General features: G+C 35.1%; 3 protein-coding genes across 6 annotated transcripts; 1 reads left to right on the top strand and 2 right to left on the bottom strand.

The window, feature by feature from the left end:
• Positions 1-8,068: 8,068 nt before the first annotated feature.
• Positions 8,069-10,727, top strand: LOC107630942 (ABC transporter G family member 5). Its single transcript, XM_016334239.3, has one exon. It carries the CDS (start codon positions 8,433-8,435, stop codon positions 10,518-10,520), a length of 2,088 nt encoding a protein of 695 aa, XP_016189725.1. The 5' UTR covers positions 8,069-8,432; the 3' UTR covers positions 10,521-10,727.
• Positions 10,728-11,175: 448 nt separating this feature from the next.
• Positions 11,176-14,622, bottom strand: LOC107630943 (U2 small nuclear ribonucleoprotein auxiliary factor-like protein). Of its 4 annotated transcripts, none has more exons than XM_016334241.3 (8): positions 14,066-14,622; positions 13,741-13,958; positions 13,355-13,466; positions 12,851-13,012; positions 12,503-12,549; positions 11,899-12,007; positions 11,494-11,554; positions 11,176-11,411 (listed from the first exon to the last, which is right to left on the bottom strand). In XM_016334241.3, exons 2-8 carry the CDS (start codon positions 13,930-13,932, stop codon positions 11,363-11,365), a joined length of 732 nt encoding a protein of 243 aa, XP_016189727.1. In that variant the 5' UTR covers positions 13,933-13,958; positions 14,066-14,622; the 3' UTR covers positions 11,176-11,362. The 4 variants fall into 4 exon arrangements, with proteins under 4 accessions (XP_016189727.1, XP_016189726.1, XP_088365835.1 ...); XM_016334240.3 differs by having other exon boundaries at positions 11,494-11,557; positions 14,066-14,612; XM_088509709.1 differs by having other exon boundaries at positions 13,741-13,985; positions 14,066-14,456.
• A 1,125-nt stretch (positions 14,623-15,747) lies between these two features.
• LOC107633581 (uncharacterized) lies at positions 15,748-16,545 on the bottom strand. Its single transcript, XM_016337192.2, has one exon. It carries the CDS (start codon positions 16,543-16,545, stop codon positions 15,748-15,750), a length of 798 nt encoding a protein of 265 aa, XP_016192678.2.
• Between the last annotated feature and the right edge of the window lie 506 nt (positions 16,546-17,051).

Genomic DNA, 17,051 nt, shown 5'->3' with positions numbered 1-17,051 from the left:
CCTGATAAGTATAACTAGGATGGGATTTCCAGCTCTTATACCTTGCACTGGTGTTCATGATAATTAATTTACTTTATTGCCATTTAAATTACTTATTCCTTATTTCAAAAACCCAAAAATATACCTTTTTCCATAACCAATAATAAATCATACTTCCCTGCAATTCCTTGAGAGACGACCCGAGGTTTAAATACTTCGGTTATAAATTTTATTGGGTTTTATTACTTGTGACAACCAAATTTTTGTACGAAAGGATTCTCTGTTGGTTTAGAAACTATACTTATAACGTGATTATTTTTATAAAATTCTTTACTAGCAAAAGTCCGATCGTCAAAACCATCAGTGTTCTTCTTCAAGCTCATGTCCACAATCTAGCAATCCCAAATAACCTTAAGGTCACCAATTCGAAAAACATCAAAATCCGGAGCGAGAAAAGTGACTTGTAATTTCAGGGCTTCTTCAGTAGCGGAAATTGCCTCCTTCGCATTCTTAACAATCTCTTTATTCCTCTTCTTTAAGTTAGTGACCGCGTCCTTAGCGCCTTTTGCCCTCTTTTCTTCCTCCTTGATGTAGCGCTCGACCATAGAAATTTGCACCCAGAATCCAGTCTCGAGATTGATCAAGTGCTAGATCTCCTCCTCGGCTTCTCTCGCCTTCTTCTCTGCTTAAGCATAGGCGATCTCAACCACTAACTTATCTGCCTAGGAAGCCGTGAGCTTGAATTAGGCTAGGTGCGGCATCTCTTCCAGCACATGAGATTGGCTGAGGATGGACTCGACTTTGCAAACCACTACCGCATAACAAAGTAAGGAGCGATAAACTCACTTCACCTGAGCCGAAAGGTCGCACTCTGTGAAAATATCCACCATCTCGGGAAGCAAGTAGTCATCAATAAAGCCCGGAGCGTCAAAATTCTTCTCCATAGCTAACGGAGTGATGACTTCTTTCACTTTGCCACTGCCCTCTCCTTTCTTCCTTTTCTTCCTCTTAGGTTCCGGGTTGGTGATCTCACAAAGCTCGTCATCCCCATCTTAGCCTCACCTTGATTGTCGACATCTCGACCAGCCTCGTACACTGCCATTTCCACAGTCTGAGAACACTTTCCTCCTCATCATTTCCTTCCACCTCAAGGAAGCTAGCCATCAAGTTGGCCATGGTCACATTTTTGCCAGCCATGTTAACTGCAAAACAAAATAATCCATCAAATCAACAGTATTTAAACTAAAAGGTAAAACAAAAATAAAGGCTCAAGGTCCCACTCACATACTGACAGCCGGCTTTCCGGTCACTCAAAACATGCTGGGGTGTAGAGAATTACGCCCTCAAATTGCCAACAATACATCGGCTATGTTCCGGTTTTCCTGGCTAAGACCCTCACAAGAAACCTTAATAAAATAATCTGCACCAGCGTTGTAGTTTCAATACGTCGGGAACCTCCTTTCCCCCTCTAAGGTTAACCAGAAAGGATGGTTCTCCCTCATTGGTCTTATCTTAAAATACTCTTCCTTAAAACCATGAAAAGAGCCTTTGAAAAGCCCAAAAATTTTTTTATTCTGAACTGCTAGGAAAGACATGTACCCCTTCTTGTGTTTCTTTTCTCAGTTTGGGATAGTCAACAAAGAGAAGTAAACAAAAAACCTCCACTACAGCCAAAATTCACAAAAACTCGCATACCAGCTCAAAAACCCTAATAGTGGCCCAACTATTAGGGTAAAGCTGGGAGGGAGCCATACCACATCGATTGAGGCGGGACATGACGAAATAAGAGAAAAGAAATTGAATCCCTAGGACACTGAACATGGGCCTGTAAACCCATATCCAATCCAGGATGCGAGGCGCCGCCAGATACCGAGGCTGAGGATCGGCTCTCCTTCACACCATACCTACAAACGGAGGCACCACCACTATAAGCCTAACAAAAACTATGGAAATGGACGAAGCTACACTAAAAAAAACAAACGGAGGAAGCTAAGCTAAAGGAAAAACTGGAAGCCAATCCTAGAGAGGTTGTGGCACCCCTAACCTATCAGATATTGCTACCAACACTCCCAATCACTATACTACGCAATATATTCACCAGAAAAAGCAACAAAAGCAACGGAACTAACCATGAAAATAAAGCAAAATCAAAACGCATACTTGAAAATAGTGATGGAACTGAAACGATCACAAGTAAGAAATGGAGGACGACGCAGCAAACATGCAACAACAAACAGGTTGAACCACAATCGCTGAATGACCAAATGAATCACAATTCTTAGGGCGGAGGACGAGCAATAAAAATAAAGAAAAGAAGAAGAAGAAGAAAGGATGAAGTAGAGGAAACCAGTAGATAAGAAATGTGAAAATGAAAAAACCAAACCAGTTTTAAACAAATACAGACTAGCACGAATACAAAGGGACCTAGGGGAAAAACAGTAAAATCATCATGGCAGCATTTAATAAGACCACTCACATCAACTGATGTCACACCTCGAAAAATGTACCCATGCCTGCAGCAAAGAGGCCAGAAGCTTTGAAGCAACCTCGTGAAAGTTGAGGCCTCGTCGACTCGACGGTCACCCAGGTCCACAGAAATGTGATGTTGTCAGCCCAGACACGCCACATTCAGGGGCACTGTTACGGTCCTAACTTTTGGCCTTAATGGCCCAACCATAACCTAATAAGGAGCTCTCATCCCCTTATGGTTCCAAGACCTAAAGTCTTTTACTATCATCTAACTCAGCACAACTCTAACAAACTTTCGAATTCAAAAGTCCTTGATCTCTTAACAAGTCAGGAGATATGATAAACGGCCAAACCTATACAAAGAGAAGTTAGCACCTCCTCTAAGTATGAACTATTGAAACCCTCTCAAATCCTGCCTCTTAAATATTTACTGATTTAATCATTGGAGTGTCTTTGCAGATTAGCCCCACTATTCACACATTAGAGCCAAAAGGCCAAAAGAAATCTTATATCCAAAAGAGGCGGTCTCCAGCATTTAAGATAATCACAAACACTCTTTATTCATTGTGCATAAATAATCTAGGACCAACCAAACCAGGTTCGACCCATTTGACCCGTGTTACTTCCAATAAAATTATAATTATATTCGAATCAAGTTAATTGGGCTAAATTAAACATTCAACAAATTTAATTGGGATAAATTAAATATTCCCATCATTCTCATCCCTAACCAAAATTTGAAAAAAATAATTAAATTATATTAAACAATTTAATTTAGGGATATAGACAAATTTGATTGAATCATATTTGACCAAAATTTTGATCCAATTTTCTGCTTAAAAAATTAAAACAAAAAAACTAGCCTTTTCTTAAACATTTTTTTAGTTTTTGTCTTATTTCAAAAACGTTATTTAATATTGTTTTCTTAAATAATAAAAATAACAAAAAAAACAACCTAATAATAATAATAATAATAATAATAATAATAATAATAATAATAATAATAAGTACTAGGGGCAAGTATGTTTTATAATTTGTAACTATTAATTAGTTATCATTAGTGTTTTTAATGATATGAGATTACATCCAATAATATAGAATTACTTATTTTTCTTTTGATGGTTAAGTACTAGTTAGATTTTAATAAAAATGCTAGCACTAGACTTTCTCATAATCATAATAATAATTGTGTGAAGATGTGTATACAGTATAGAATGCTGGCTCTATTCAATTATTAATGGCGTTGCTGAAGATTCGAAATGCTTTCACACATTTTATCATAATCCATCTTCATACAATTAAATAAATGGAGAAGAGATAGCTCCAGTATCCTTGACTCGTGACTCCACTGCTAAGTCAGAAATATGTACTTTGAAGATGATGGATATAAAGAGAAAGGTCCTTAATAAGATTTTGTTTAAAAAGAAAAATTATGTCTCATTTTCTCATTTTGTATATATAAAAAGAAGAAGATAGATGAATGTCCATGAGGCAACGTAACACAACACTTATCTACTTCTCATATTGAAGTGTTTCACTTTCACAAAGACAAGAGGTATTATTCTGGAACCTTAGCTTGTTCTTTGGATGTTGCAAACTGCTTGCAATGTCACATCGTTAAATAATGGTGGATAGCATATCATATAACTTTACTCCGCAGATCAGAGACAAAAGAAAAAGCCCATAGCCTCTTATTATAAGATCAATTAATTAACTAATGATTATGTTTTAACTAATTGGTGTCACCATATGGCGATTCATTATTTTTCAAGGGCCAAGGAAATTAAATTATTAAAAATAAACATACATATGAATATGATCAAATAAAAATAATAAAAGAGATGCAAATTCCGAGTTTTTAGACCACCAACCCTTAACTAGAAAACTTCCTTGACTATCAAAAAACAAATCAATCAAATCCATTTTTCTAAAAGTCATTTGGATGGCTTACTTAATTTAAGTGATGATGATTCAATACTCGATCTTTATAATCAAAGACTTCAGACAAATTTTAATTTGTGGACAGAAATAATTGATATATATAAAGAATTTTTACTCCACATAATGAAAGTCAGATTATTTAAAATATAATAAAGCATTTTAATACTGATGATTAAACAGAAAGCCGTTTGGATGTATTGGAGTTTTATGCTTAAGACCTTGTCTTTTTTGGGGGTGAGGGACAAAGGGGTGAGATGTTGAATAATTGGAGAAGGAAAGAGGGAAAGGTTCACGGGCTAGATTAACTATTATTCTTTATTTTCTAATATATATGCTCGAGTTTATCATGCTTAATTGGAGTAAAAAAAATTCTACCTGCACGTTAAAAATTAACTAACAACCCAGTATTGTGTATTTATAGATAAATATATATGTAGTTTAATTTATTTTTAATATATATTTTATATTTTAATATGTATTTTATATTAATAATTAATTTTAATATACACCTAACATAATTATTTAAATATATAAATTTTTAAAATAAAGAAATTTATAAAGTAATAAAAGTATTATTAATATCGGATTTGCTAATAATAAAAGTGATTAATTAAATAAATAAATACAGTTATTTACTCACTTCTATAGTAGCTAGCTAAAGCTAGACACGCTTAATTAATTAACTTTCTTTGTTCTTAATCATAATAGTAAATTTTACTATATAGTATTTTGTATGTGATGAGATAAATGGGTTGTTCATAGGTGGGGCATGTGGCAAGTAAGAGGAAGAGGATGTGTTTAATTGACCACATATATAAAAGAGTTCACGGGTGCTTCTTCTATGACACTGAATCACATATTGGAATCCAGACAGGTTTCTAAAACTAAAAACGAACAAAACAACAAAGATATAATAGCACAATTATTTAAAGATTAGGAAGCAAAAAAATTTTAAGGAATGAAAAAAAAAATCTTGCTTTGAATCACATAATCTATCTTATGTTCATCATTTCTTTTTAACATTTTGTGTGGATTTCGATTCTTAAGTCCATCACTTCTAACTACTGCTTTTTTCTAAAGATGTTCCAACAACTAATAATTTCTTGATTAAATTTGATAGCATTTAATTGGCAGTCATTTTCTTTTTTTTTTTTCTCATAGTAAGTTTTTTTCTTGTTTAAGATTAGGATATTTACCGTCAAAAAATTTTGAAAATTTGGGATGTTAGAAGAGAGAGAACAGGGTGTACATGGCCCGAGTCACACCGGGTTTGGCTTAATCCAGACCCGACCTGAAATATAGATTTGACCTAATTTTTAGATCCTAATCCGATCCTAGACCCGATGAAACCTACGCATCTTCGGACCGGGTGAAAATCGGGTCTTTAGCATGTAAAAATCACCTAATCTCCAACCATTATTTCACAATTCACATAGTAAAATTCACTTAAAAAAATATAACAAGAACCAACCCTTCTCTAAAATTAAAGCATAACCATAATCAATACTAATATTGTTTAATAACACCAAATATTTAAATCAATATAAATAACACAATATTATGCATTAGTCTAAAGTCTTATGCATTTTAAACATAAAACATTAACTTACAATCTTATAATGACTAATAACACAAAATATTAAGGTTTACAATATTTAAATTCCACATAAGAATAGCCATCATCCATCACTAATAACACAAAATATTAATTGTGTATGATGAACGGGCCACCGGGCCGAGTTCGGATGACTCGAGCTATGGCCCGGACCCGACCCAAAATAATGACCAGGTCTATTTTTGAGACCCTTACCTGACTCTAGACCCGATGAAATCACACTAAATTAGTCTCTAAAGTGTTCGGGGCCGGACCGGATCTTCGAACCGGACCGAGCCATGTACACCCCTAAGAGAGGTGACAAACAAAAAGAAAACAAGAAAAAAAGTATTTTAGGTTCATACATGTGTTATGAGAAATGTTAAAAAGTTATCAAAATTTATTATTTTTGTCGATCAGTTAGTCATTAATATTTAAAAATATAGAATAAAGTATATTGTTAGATTATTAAATTAAAAGAACTAAACTAAAAAAATTAAATTAATTTTGACGATCAGTTAGTCATTTTAGGTTCATACACGTTTTAAAAAAATATTAAAAAGTCATAAGAATTTATTAATTTTGACGATGAGTTAGTCATTAATATTTAAAAATATAAAATAAACTATATTGTTAAATTATTAAACTAAAAGAATTAAATTAATAATTAAATAATAAAAAAAAAATTTAATAATCCCTAGTGTTTCTCTACGTACTATTGTATATAATAAGTTGCGAGAGAGATGCATGGAAGAGATATAAATTGAAGTTTGAATGCTTGGAATTACAAGACAAAGAAGAAAAAGTTGACGAAAGCTTGTGAAATTTATACAGTTTTAGAAGGTTGTGATTGGTTAAGAGCATTATGTAATCTCAGCCACAAACTTGAGGACCCATCAGGGACCACCAATATGTTAAATTCTCGAATTCGAGTACTCGTATATGTCAATATGTGACTCCAAAGTGCTACGGCTCTGTACTTGGAGTTTCAATAATCATATCATTAGCCCTTAACTACAATTTATTTCTTTTAATTTTTCTTATCGTCGTTGTATTCTTGTTTCGTAAACTACCCAGAATTACAGAAATTTCCGTACCTGAAGCATAAACATGCCTTGATATATATCATTAAAAGAAGGTAAAAGACAGTAATGGCTTCTTTCAATTTTTTTAATTGATACTATTAAATATAATTCTCCTCGCATCTTTTTTCTCGATCTTACTTAAAAAATGTACAATGAAAAATCACATCTTATAACATTAACCAAGAAAAAAATGAGAGGATTCATTTTGATATAAGATAATCATATCTAATAACAATTAAGCGTAATGAGAATTAAACTTTGCATTTGCTCCAAAATTTCACTAATAAAGTATGTATTATAGGTTGGTTATATTGACCGGTATTATTCTCTTTTTTTTTTTTTTTTTTAATTTGACCGATATTATTCTTTAAGATTAGACAAACTTAACATTTGACCAGATAACTATTTGTAATAGAAGCAAGTCTCAACCCTTTATACTAAATAAGACAACGTGGGTTTCTTACTTTGTTCTTGTTTAATTGTAGAGATAGATTTAGAGCCATGGAAACTGGAAAATGATCACTTTCATATAGCAAGTAAATTAATCCGTCCAAGACTAGAATGATAGTGAGAAGTGAGAACATTGTTTTGCATACATGATGAGATAGATGAACATAGAAAAAAGAATAGTAGTACACAAGTTACAGAATAGGCGGTAGGAGAAGCTTAGTTGTCATAAACAATATTTTGTCCAACACATTGAAGTGATAAATTAAACAATGCTAATCTGTTATCTGACACGGCATCCTCCAATTATTTTACCTAATTAGTATTGGCTAATTGCTACTGTACTGAGCTTCTTGTGGTTAATGCATAGCTGTCCATCAAAACAATTAGAAACCAGACCAACAAAACTAGATTATCCACGTGAACTATTCTATTTTTGATGTCCAAACACATGAAACCATTTTTCATATTTTAACATTTTACATTACAGCAAGAGTGAGACCGACATCTTAATATATATATTATATTATTCAATGTATGAAATATTATACACAATCACATTATTTTTATGTTTTACAAAAGGTGTTGAAACAAGTTTTTCAGTTTTTGCATTATTAGACATGATTTTGACTTGTAAACTATTATATATTGAGAGGATGAATTGCACTATTTATAATCAGATGGTTCACTATTTATATTTGATATATCACTAATTTTGTGGATTATTAATGGCCAAATAATAATGTAATTGCATGTATAAAATTTTGTTTTAGTAGAGAAAAAAATATCAAAGAACAAGTGCACGTGAACTATGTATACAAAGTTCGAGGTGCCGAGTGTTATTGCATCAAAATCCCTTCGAACCACTCATTGGTTTCATTGTCAGTAGTGAGGCAAAAAAATCTTGTGATTAAAAAATGAGCAAAGAAGAGAAGGAGGGAAGAAGAGAACCAAATGAGTTTGAGAATAATAAGAAAGTAAGAGTAGAAGAAGAAACACAGAGAGTAGGAAAAAAGCCTATTATTCAAATGAAGAAGATACAAGGTTGTGAGGTTGAGGCCATTGGCATCAACTACAAGATCCTCAAACATAAAACCGATCACCCTTTTAAAATCTTCAGTAAATCACCACAACAAGAATTGGAAGAAGCTGAAGAAGAAGAAGAAGATGCTGAAGAAGCAGAAGCAGAAAAAGCTTCATCACAAAGGTGTTGCAGTGGAGGAGGAAGGCATGTTCTCAAGAATGTGAGTTTCAAAGCCAAGCCATGGGAAATCCTTGCAATTGTTGGGCCAAGTGGTGCTGGAAAATCATCACTGCTTGAGATTCTTGCAGGAAAAGTTACTCCACAGAGTGGTTCTGTGTTGCTGAATCACAAGCCTGTGGAGAAAGCTCAGTTCAGGAAGCTCTCAGGTTATGTAACACAGAAGGATACTTTGTTTCCATTACTTACAGTTGAAGAAACTATGATGTTCAGTGCAAAGCTAAGGCTAAGGCTCCCTCAGGAGCAGCTCCAATCTAGGGTCAAGTCACTGATCAAGGAGCTCGGACTTGATCATGTTGCCGGGGCGCGAATTGGTGACGAAAGGGTCCGAGGAATATCCGGTGGCGAAAGACGCAGAGTTTCTATTGGTGTTGAAGTCATACATGATCCAAAGGTGTTGATTTTGGATGAACCAACTTCTGGTCTTGATAGTACTTCAGCATTGCAAATTATTGATATGCTTAAGGTGATGGCTGATACTAGGGGAAGAACCATAATCCTTAGTATCCATCAACCCGGATTCAGAATTGTGAAGTTGCTCAATTCATTGCTTTTGTTGGCAAATGGTTCTGTTTTACACCATGGCACTGCTGATTTGCTTAGTGTGAATATGAGGCTAATGGGTTTAGAGCTTCCCCTTCATGTCAATGTGGTTGAGTTTTCCATTGAGTCCATTGATGCCTTTCAGCAACAACAGATATGCAAGAGATTCCTGGTACAAACGCCAAGGCGATTGCAGGGGACGGCGCTGCCTCAGAAGAAAGGTGATGATGAACAAGGTGAGTGTAGAAGTGGTAGGTTTACTTTACAACAGCTCTTTCAACAATCCAAGGTGATTGATGAAGAAGCTATCAATGCTGGAATGGATTTCACTTGTGATTTTGCTAATTCTAGATTGAGAGAAACTATGATCCTCACTCATAGGTTCTCCAAGAACATCTTTCGTACAAAAGAGCTTTTTGCATGTAGGACTATTCAGATGCTGATTTCAGGGCTTGTTCTGGGATCCATCTTTTGTAATCTCAAGGATGATCTTGAGGGAGCAGAAGAAAGGGTTGGTCTATTTGCTTTCATTTTAACTTTTTTGCTATCAAGCACCATAGAAGCTCTACCAATTTTTCTGCAAGAAAGGGAGATTCTGATGAAGGAGACATCTTGTGGAAGCTACAGAGTATCATCCTATGCTATTGCCAATGGCCTAGTTTACCTACCATTTCTTCTAATCCTAGCCATTTTGTTCTCAATTCCATTATACTGGCTTGTTGGTCTCAACAAGAACTTCATGGCATTTCTACACTTCTTGTTGCTGATATGGCTGATTCTATACACTGCAAATTCAGTTGTGGTCTGTTTCAGTGCTCTGGTGCCTAATTTCATTGTTGGGAATTCAGTCATTGCTGGTGTCATTGGATCATTCTTCTTGTTCTCTGGATACTTCATATCACAGCATGAGATTCCAAAATATTGGATTTTTATGCATTACATATCTCTTTTTAAGTATCCCTTTGAAGGGTTTCTAATAAATGAGTTCTCCAACTCAGGTAAATGCTTGGAGTACATGTTTGGTGGATGTGTGGTGAGTGGTGAAGATGTGCTCAAAGAAGAAGGTTATGGCGGGGAGAGTAATAGATGGAAAAATGTTGGGGTGATGATGGGCTTCATCTTGCTTTACAGGTTCATATCCTATGTGATTCTTAGATACAGATGTTCACAGAGGGGGTTCAGGAGTGTGGTCATCATCTAAAGCTTATGGTGGTGATTCATTCTCTCTCTTCCTAAGAGGCTTCAAACTTCACATGTCTTGGAGTTTTCTTCTGATAGCAACAAAAGATGTTATCAACCAGGAAAAAAAAAAAATATAAAGAATTACAGGTTCGGTCAGTGCCAACAAATTGTACTAACATGATATTATGTTGGTTTTTTTGTTTTATATGATTTTATATTCTCACCATCTAGATACTTCTTCCCCTAACAATTTCCTTTATAATTCTAATCTTGTTAACTAATGCCTTAACCAGCTGTATTCTCAACGTAGAATGGGATCACACTATAACAATAACTTGTCACCAGGCTTGAATAGCTAACTATTTCTTATTGAATTCATTTTTTGAAATCTCCAACCATGTGAAACAGAATATGCATCTGTTCTGTAGTGTGGCACCTGAGCTGTATTGGGCTCATTGTTCTTGCAATCAAGACTGAGCTATTATCAGTAAATCACATGTTTAACAGTACCAAAATCAGTAAATTGGAAGGGTCAGCTCCTAATTTTGATCAAAGCTCGACACTTAATTGCTTATACATTTCAATTATTCCACTAACAAAATTTTGGAGCATCTCCATCTTTTCAATTATTCAAACTGTGCTGTATGACAAGGGGACTAGGGGAGGAACATGCATTAAATTCAAATGAACAATTTCATTTTGCATAGTTAATATACAACGGGAGTAACTAGTGATATATGTTTTCAATACTATACAAAAAATACAAGGTGAAGTGCTGGAGGGGAAAAAAAAGAACAAAACATAGAATGAGGACAATCCTTTCACTTCCTTCTGAGCAGCTTGTTCAATCTGAAAGCCGAGTTATTTATCATTATCACTATCATGCAAGAGGGCCCCTCTTACTTTGGTCCTGCCCAAGAAAGGTGAGTGAAAAACTATGAAATTATAGTAGTACTAGAAAGTAAGGTGAATATGATGGAAATATCGCTTGCCTGCGATGCGCCGGCAGCACACGTTTCTTAACTTTCGTAGTGTCACGAGCTGTTTGCTTAGCTGCTAATCCAACATGACGGTGAGAAATAAAATTTGATTAACTTGGTAGGAAATTATGCCTAATGCTTTGCAAATACAAGCCAAAACCCTTTGTAAAACCAATACCACTAAAATAGAAGATTTGATTTCTCCAACATTCAAAATGGAAGAACAAGCATTTCTCCTCTTACTCATGTCACTTTCTTTGACGCATAAAAAATAGATCTGAGTCAATCAACCTTGAGATATTTTTTTTCCACAATGCACTCGTGTAAATGATAAACTACACAGGCTAGTTCAATAAGACCTTCAATTGAGGAAAAAACTTTTAACAACTTTTCAGAATGACACTGTACACAACAGACCTGGTGAGTTTTGTGGCCCATTAGTGGAAACCCCAACTTTCTCTAAGTCACTAATCTTTTGAAACTTATGCCGATGTTCCAGTTGTTGGTGTAGAGTTTCATTTCTTTCCTGATAGATAGGAATAACATTCACCAAATCATTGCCAGCCAGTAAATGAGAGAAAGTTAAAGTGTCCATTTCAGACATCTAAGGCTAACGTTACAAATTATCATATTATGTTAAAAATTGAGTGTGTGGATCATACAGGTGTGAAACAGGAAAAATTTTTCAGACTTGTAATTTATAAATCATTTAGGCATAGATCATTGTGCAATTTGAGCAAAAAAAACCCCCACAAATAGCCACAAGAAGAAGAATGAATCATATAAAGAATATATCAGTGAATCTCACACCAAAATAATGGAGATTCTACAATACTTGGTCATTATACATGGGTTTGGAAGTTAATTGCAATAACAGTTTTGTTACTGTTGTAAAGTAGGATTGCCAAACTGGTTTCCAGCACAACCCCAACCAAAGATTACGATATGAAAAATCAACCAAAAACTATATAAAAATTAATTATTTATAGTGTAAAAGTTTTGACACATTTTGCAATTGTACCTTTTCAGCTTCTACAATGTTTGTCAACCGGCTAGTGCGCTCTTGCTCTGGAGGCACAACATGTAAAAAGTAACAGTTAGTTCCAACACATCCACATAAATTCAATTTTAGTCCAGCAACATTCTTGGAAGACAAAAATGGATTGCACTATTATATTGTTATAACACCAAAAAAAAGGCAATGAGGGGTAGATCAGCAAGAATAAACAAAAATCAAAATACATCAAATTAAATTGAACATTCTAAAAATATAAACTAGTAACTTCTAAGTAATATTTGAACTCTCCATATCACGAACAATTGAAGAACATATCAAGGCCTAACCAAAAAAGAACTTGCATGGTCTAACCTTCTACAAGAGAACGCTTTATGTTTTTATATGCCTTAAAGAGCCTCGAGGATATATTTGAAATAGCTTCATTAGCAGTGGAATCCACAAGTTTGGTAAGAGGAATGGTAATTAGAGGCATTCCTTTTGATTTCTGAGCAACTAATTTTGCATTACTAATACCTGAAATAAATAAGATGGACAAATTATGGTATCGACCAAGGAGTATGATTCCTTAAAATAACTCCCAAACACAAATAGTAGGGCATTCTTTATTCAATGCATGAATAAACTTTTAAATTCAAACATGTCAAAGGCGTCCACAAAGAATATATTTTCCAATATTTGAAAAAGATAGCACCATAATCTCTTACACCAAAAACTATGGATTCAGTAACTAATTAACAAATTAGTGGCATCAAAATGAATAAATAAATCTTTACAAAAACAACATGTATGATACTATTTACTTTAAACTATCAATGGAAAGGCACAAAGAGTATACGTATAGGAACCACTAGTTACCATCAGAGCTTGAATTGGCCTCTAAAACCAGCTTCAGATCTTCTGACTTGAGGGAAGCTACAAAGTAGTCAACAAACTCTGACCAAGAACCCCCTATTCCAATGATGTCCCTCTGCACAAAAGGTAAAATGAAAAAACTTAACATAGAAATAATAAATAATCAGGGGGCTAGGATCTACAATGCCATGGCATCAATGTTTCACAGTAAGGCAATTTGTCTTTTGATCAACCTCTTAACCAAGTTAAATCATAGGGTGCAGCATTTTGGCCATCAAAGTTTCAAAATATTCTTCCTTTTTAACAGCAGTATGATTCACAGATCAAATCTCTCAATAAAAACAGAGAACAAATCAGAATGCAGAATCAGGTGAGATGAGAATGCTCACAATGTCCTCAAGGAGTGGAACTGAGAAACGAGCTTCCCAAGTGTGAGAGTGGAAATCAGTGACATGAATCACAATGTGAGAAGTATCAGGAGCATAGGCATGCAACAAAAAGGAGCTCAAAGGACATGATCTGTGAGCTGAAAAGTCCACCTTTGGCTCCGCAAAGATGGGTTCAAAGTCCTCAAACACCATTGCCACCAGTTAAGATGATGCTCCCACTGTTACAGCAAAAAAAAAAAACGCTTCTATAATATAATTTAGAAATGAGGGAGACATATGTGAAGTTATAAAAATGCATTTCGAGAGAAGGATGAAAGATTCTAACTTTGAACCCAAGGTGGCTTCTTTCAATCTGGAACTTGGATTGACCTCCTTAGTGAATAATTCCCAGCTTCAATTCCAAGTCTTTCGTACACTTTTTTTTCTCGCTGTCCAATAAAATCTGAGAGGAGAAATTGAAAGGCGGGAAATATGAGCTGAGAAGAAGGAACCTCGAATCGTTGAAGGAGGGAAGGAATTGAAGAACTTAATTTCCTCTCTAATTTGCTTGTTCGGAGAGAGTCAGTGAGTCTGAGTAAAGACTCGTTAGACAAGAGAAAACGTGGCTCCGAAGAAGGAAAACCCTTGTTTGGATTCAAACCATGCGATATTCACTCTCTCTCAAGTCTCCATTCGGCACCCAAACGACATTCGCTGGCTCTTCTTCATTTTGATTTATTTTTTCCTTTGTGCTGAACAAGACAATACATCAAGGCTGGGTAATTAACACCAACCCAAAAACCCCCAAAACAAAAGCATTTGTTTGAATGGAACTCCGCAAGTATTCGTTATCCAAAAAAAAAAAAAAAAAACCATAAGAATAACAAAGCCACGGAAGGAAACTACCTAAAGTGACCTTTGTTTAAACACATTTCAATTTATTCACACAAATTGTCTATGAAAATATTTAAAAATATTACATGGATACCAAAAATTATTTACTAAATTAATCATCACGTATTTGTGGATATAATTTACATATTTTTCAACTAAATAATCAGTAATCAAAATAATTAAATTTATCATGGTAGAATAATCAAACTTTTTTACCATAAGATCGTAAAAAATTACATGAAAAAATTATACATATTTCTATATAATGATTGATTAATAATTAATTTTTTGTATACATCTAAAAATATATTTTATTTTTATGTTTATTTAAAATTTTTAAAATTTAATTTCTATGAATAATTTATTTCTAGAAATATTTTTTCTAAAATAAAAAAATGTTACTCTTATTCGTAAGGGTGAACATTTTAGTCACCAAAATAAATAAGGGTGAACATTTAGTATTTCAAAAATATTATATGTACACTAAATATTAGCCACCAAATTACATTTGTGTATAAATATATATTGTTTCACACATTTTTAATGATTATTTTATATCTCAATATATATTTTATATAAATGACTAATTTTTTGTTTACGCATAATATAATTGTTAATATTTTTATACCAAAGGAATAAAAATTTTAATATAAAATTACTATTATATTCACCTATTATTATATTTCTTATCAAAGGATTTTTTATTTTATTGATATTAAAGTTGTTTTAAAAATTAAAAATTTATTCCCAAAAATATGTATAATAAAATAAATGTATTCTACTTTATTTTTAAAAATATTACAAATAATTCTCGATCATTGGTAACACTAAACAAATAAATTATTTTATAATACTCGAATATAGAATAAATGACCATTTGTACCCATGAGAGATAAAAACGCTGACATTTGTACCCATGATAGCTCGAAATTAACCTTGTACCCATGAGAGATGCTGTCTGTGTGACAAAAGTCCCCGCCTTGAATTTGAACTTGGTTCGTGCCTTTCCGAACCTACGTGGCACTCCCAAACCCTCCCCCCAATCTGAGCCAACCATTCACCATCATCATCTTCATCTTCTTCACCATCACCATCACCATCACCATAACATCCATAACCTCCATCACCATCACCTCAGCACCGCCACAGCCACCTCCCTTCACCACAACCTCCGGCGACAACCCACACCGCCGCGCCCCTTTCTCTTCTTCTTCCCCTCTTCTCACCTCCGCTAAGCCCAGAAACCACAGCGCCATTTTCAGTGTATCCAATGATCATCAAGTGCCAAGAACTCATGTTTCTCTTTGGCATTCGATCAAACACCTTGCGTGCAATATTCATGTTACCACATTTTCCATACATTCCGATCAATCTATTGTTCAATTCAACCTCCTCTCGAAACCTCGATCTTCTCAAGAACTCATGAACCCTTTTCCCATACTCAAGCGACCTCGTACCCTCGCACAAATTCAACATGGCGAAAAAAACACCATAATCAGCAACTGAACCTTGACCCATGAGTTCCAAAGCTTCAGCAAGCTTACTCTCTTCGCACAACTCAATCAAATTAACGTTCAGGGTGGTTGCATCAAACAGCGCGTTTTGGCGGTTCTGGTCGACCCTATTATGAGTATTATCAAGTTTGGGTTTTGGTTCTCTGGAAAGATTCTCCTTCCGTGAAGTTTGGGTCTTTTGAGCGAAACGACCAGTGGGGGTGGCGTTTTTACGGCGGGGTTGGACCTTGTTGCTGTTGGTGGTGGGGTTCTTGGAATCGGGAACGGCGTAGGAGCATAGAGGAGTGGAAGGGAGAGAGCAATTGGAGGGCTTCGGAGGAGAGAAGTGTGGGAATTTGGAATGGGATGAGATGACGGTGTTTAATTTGCGGGGAACGGGTCCCAGTGACGCCATTGATGAGTGGAGTTTGAGCTCCATGGAGTTCTGATTTTGGAGGCTGTGTGGAACAATTGCAGAAGAATAATTTTCCATCCCCTGCCGTTTTTTCCTGAGTTCTGTTTCTTTCATTGTATTGCTTTTAGTTCATTTTGCTTAATTTGGTTAGTTAGAAATGCTTGTTAGTGGATTTAGGTGTGTTTTGATTCATGCTGGTGTTTGAAAATTTTGCTGTTTTGGTGGAGAGAAGGAGCTGGCGCTGTGGTTTCTAGGCTCAACAGAGGTGAGAAGAGGGGAAGAAGAAGAGAAAGGGGCGCGGCGGTGTGGGTTGTCGCCGGAGGTTGTGGTGAAGGGAGGTGGCTGTGGCGGTGCTGAGGTGATGGTGATGGAGGTTATGGAGGTTATGGTAATGGTGATGGTGAAAAAGATGAAGATGATAATGGTGAATGGTTGGCTCAGATTGGGGGGAGGGTTTGGGAGTGCCACGTAGGTTCGGAAAGGCACGAACCAAGCTCAGATCCAAGGCGGGACACTTTTGTCACACGGAC

Source organism: Arachis ipaensis, chromosome B3, assembly GCF_059453495.1.
Source record: "Arachis ipaensis isolate K30076 ecotype BB chromosome B3, ASM5945349v1, whole genome shotgun sequence".
In the NCBI taxonomy this organism is placed as follows: Eukaryota; Viridiplantae; Streptophyta; class Magnoliopsida; order Fabales; family Fabaceae; genus Arachis; species Arachis ipaensis.
Note: the sequence above shows the minus strand (reverse complement) of the source record. Positions and strands in the feature narration are given on the sequence as shown.

Excerpts from the sequence above, each read along its gene's own strand:
- LOC107630943 (XM_016334240.3), bottom strand. The coding sequence starts at position 13,932 with ATGGTGTTTGAGGACTTTGAACCCATCTTTGCGGAGCCAAAGGTGGAC. Across the intron at positions 12,550-12,850 it reads AAAGCGTTCTCTTGTAGAAG|AGCAAGAGCGCACTAGCCGG; the intron begins GTTAGACCATGC and ends TTGTGCCTCCAG. Across the intron at positions 11,558-11,898 it reads TGGGCCACAAAACTCACCAG|CAGCTAAGCAAACAGCTCGT; the intron begins GTCTGTTGTGTA and ends ATGTTGGATTAG.
- LOC107633581 (XM_016337192.2), bottom strand. The coding sequence starts at position 16,545 with ATGGAGCTCAAACTCCACTCATCAATGGCGTCACTGGGACCCGTTCCC.
- LOC107630942 (XM_016334239.3), top strand. The coding sequence starts at position 8,433 with ATGAGCAAAGAAGAGAAGGAGGGAAGAAGAGAACCAAATGAGTTTGAG.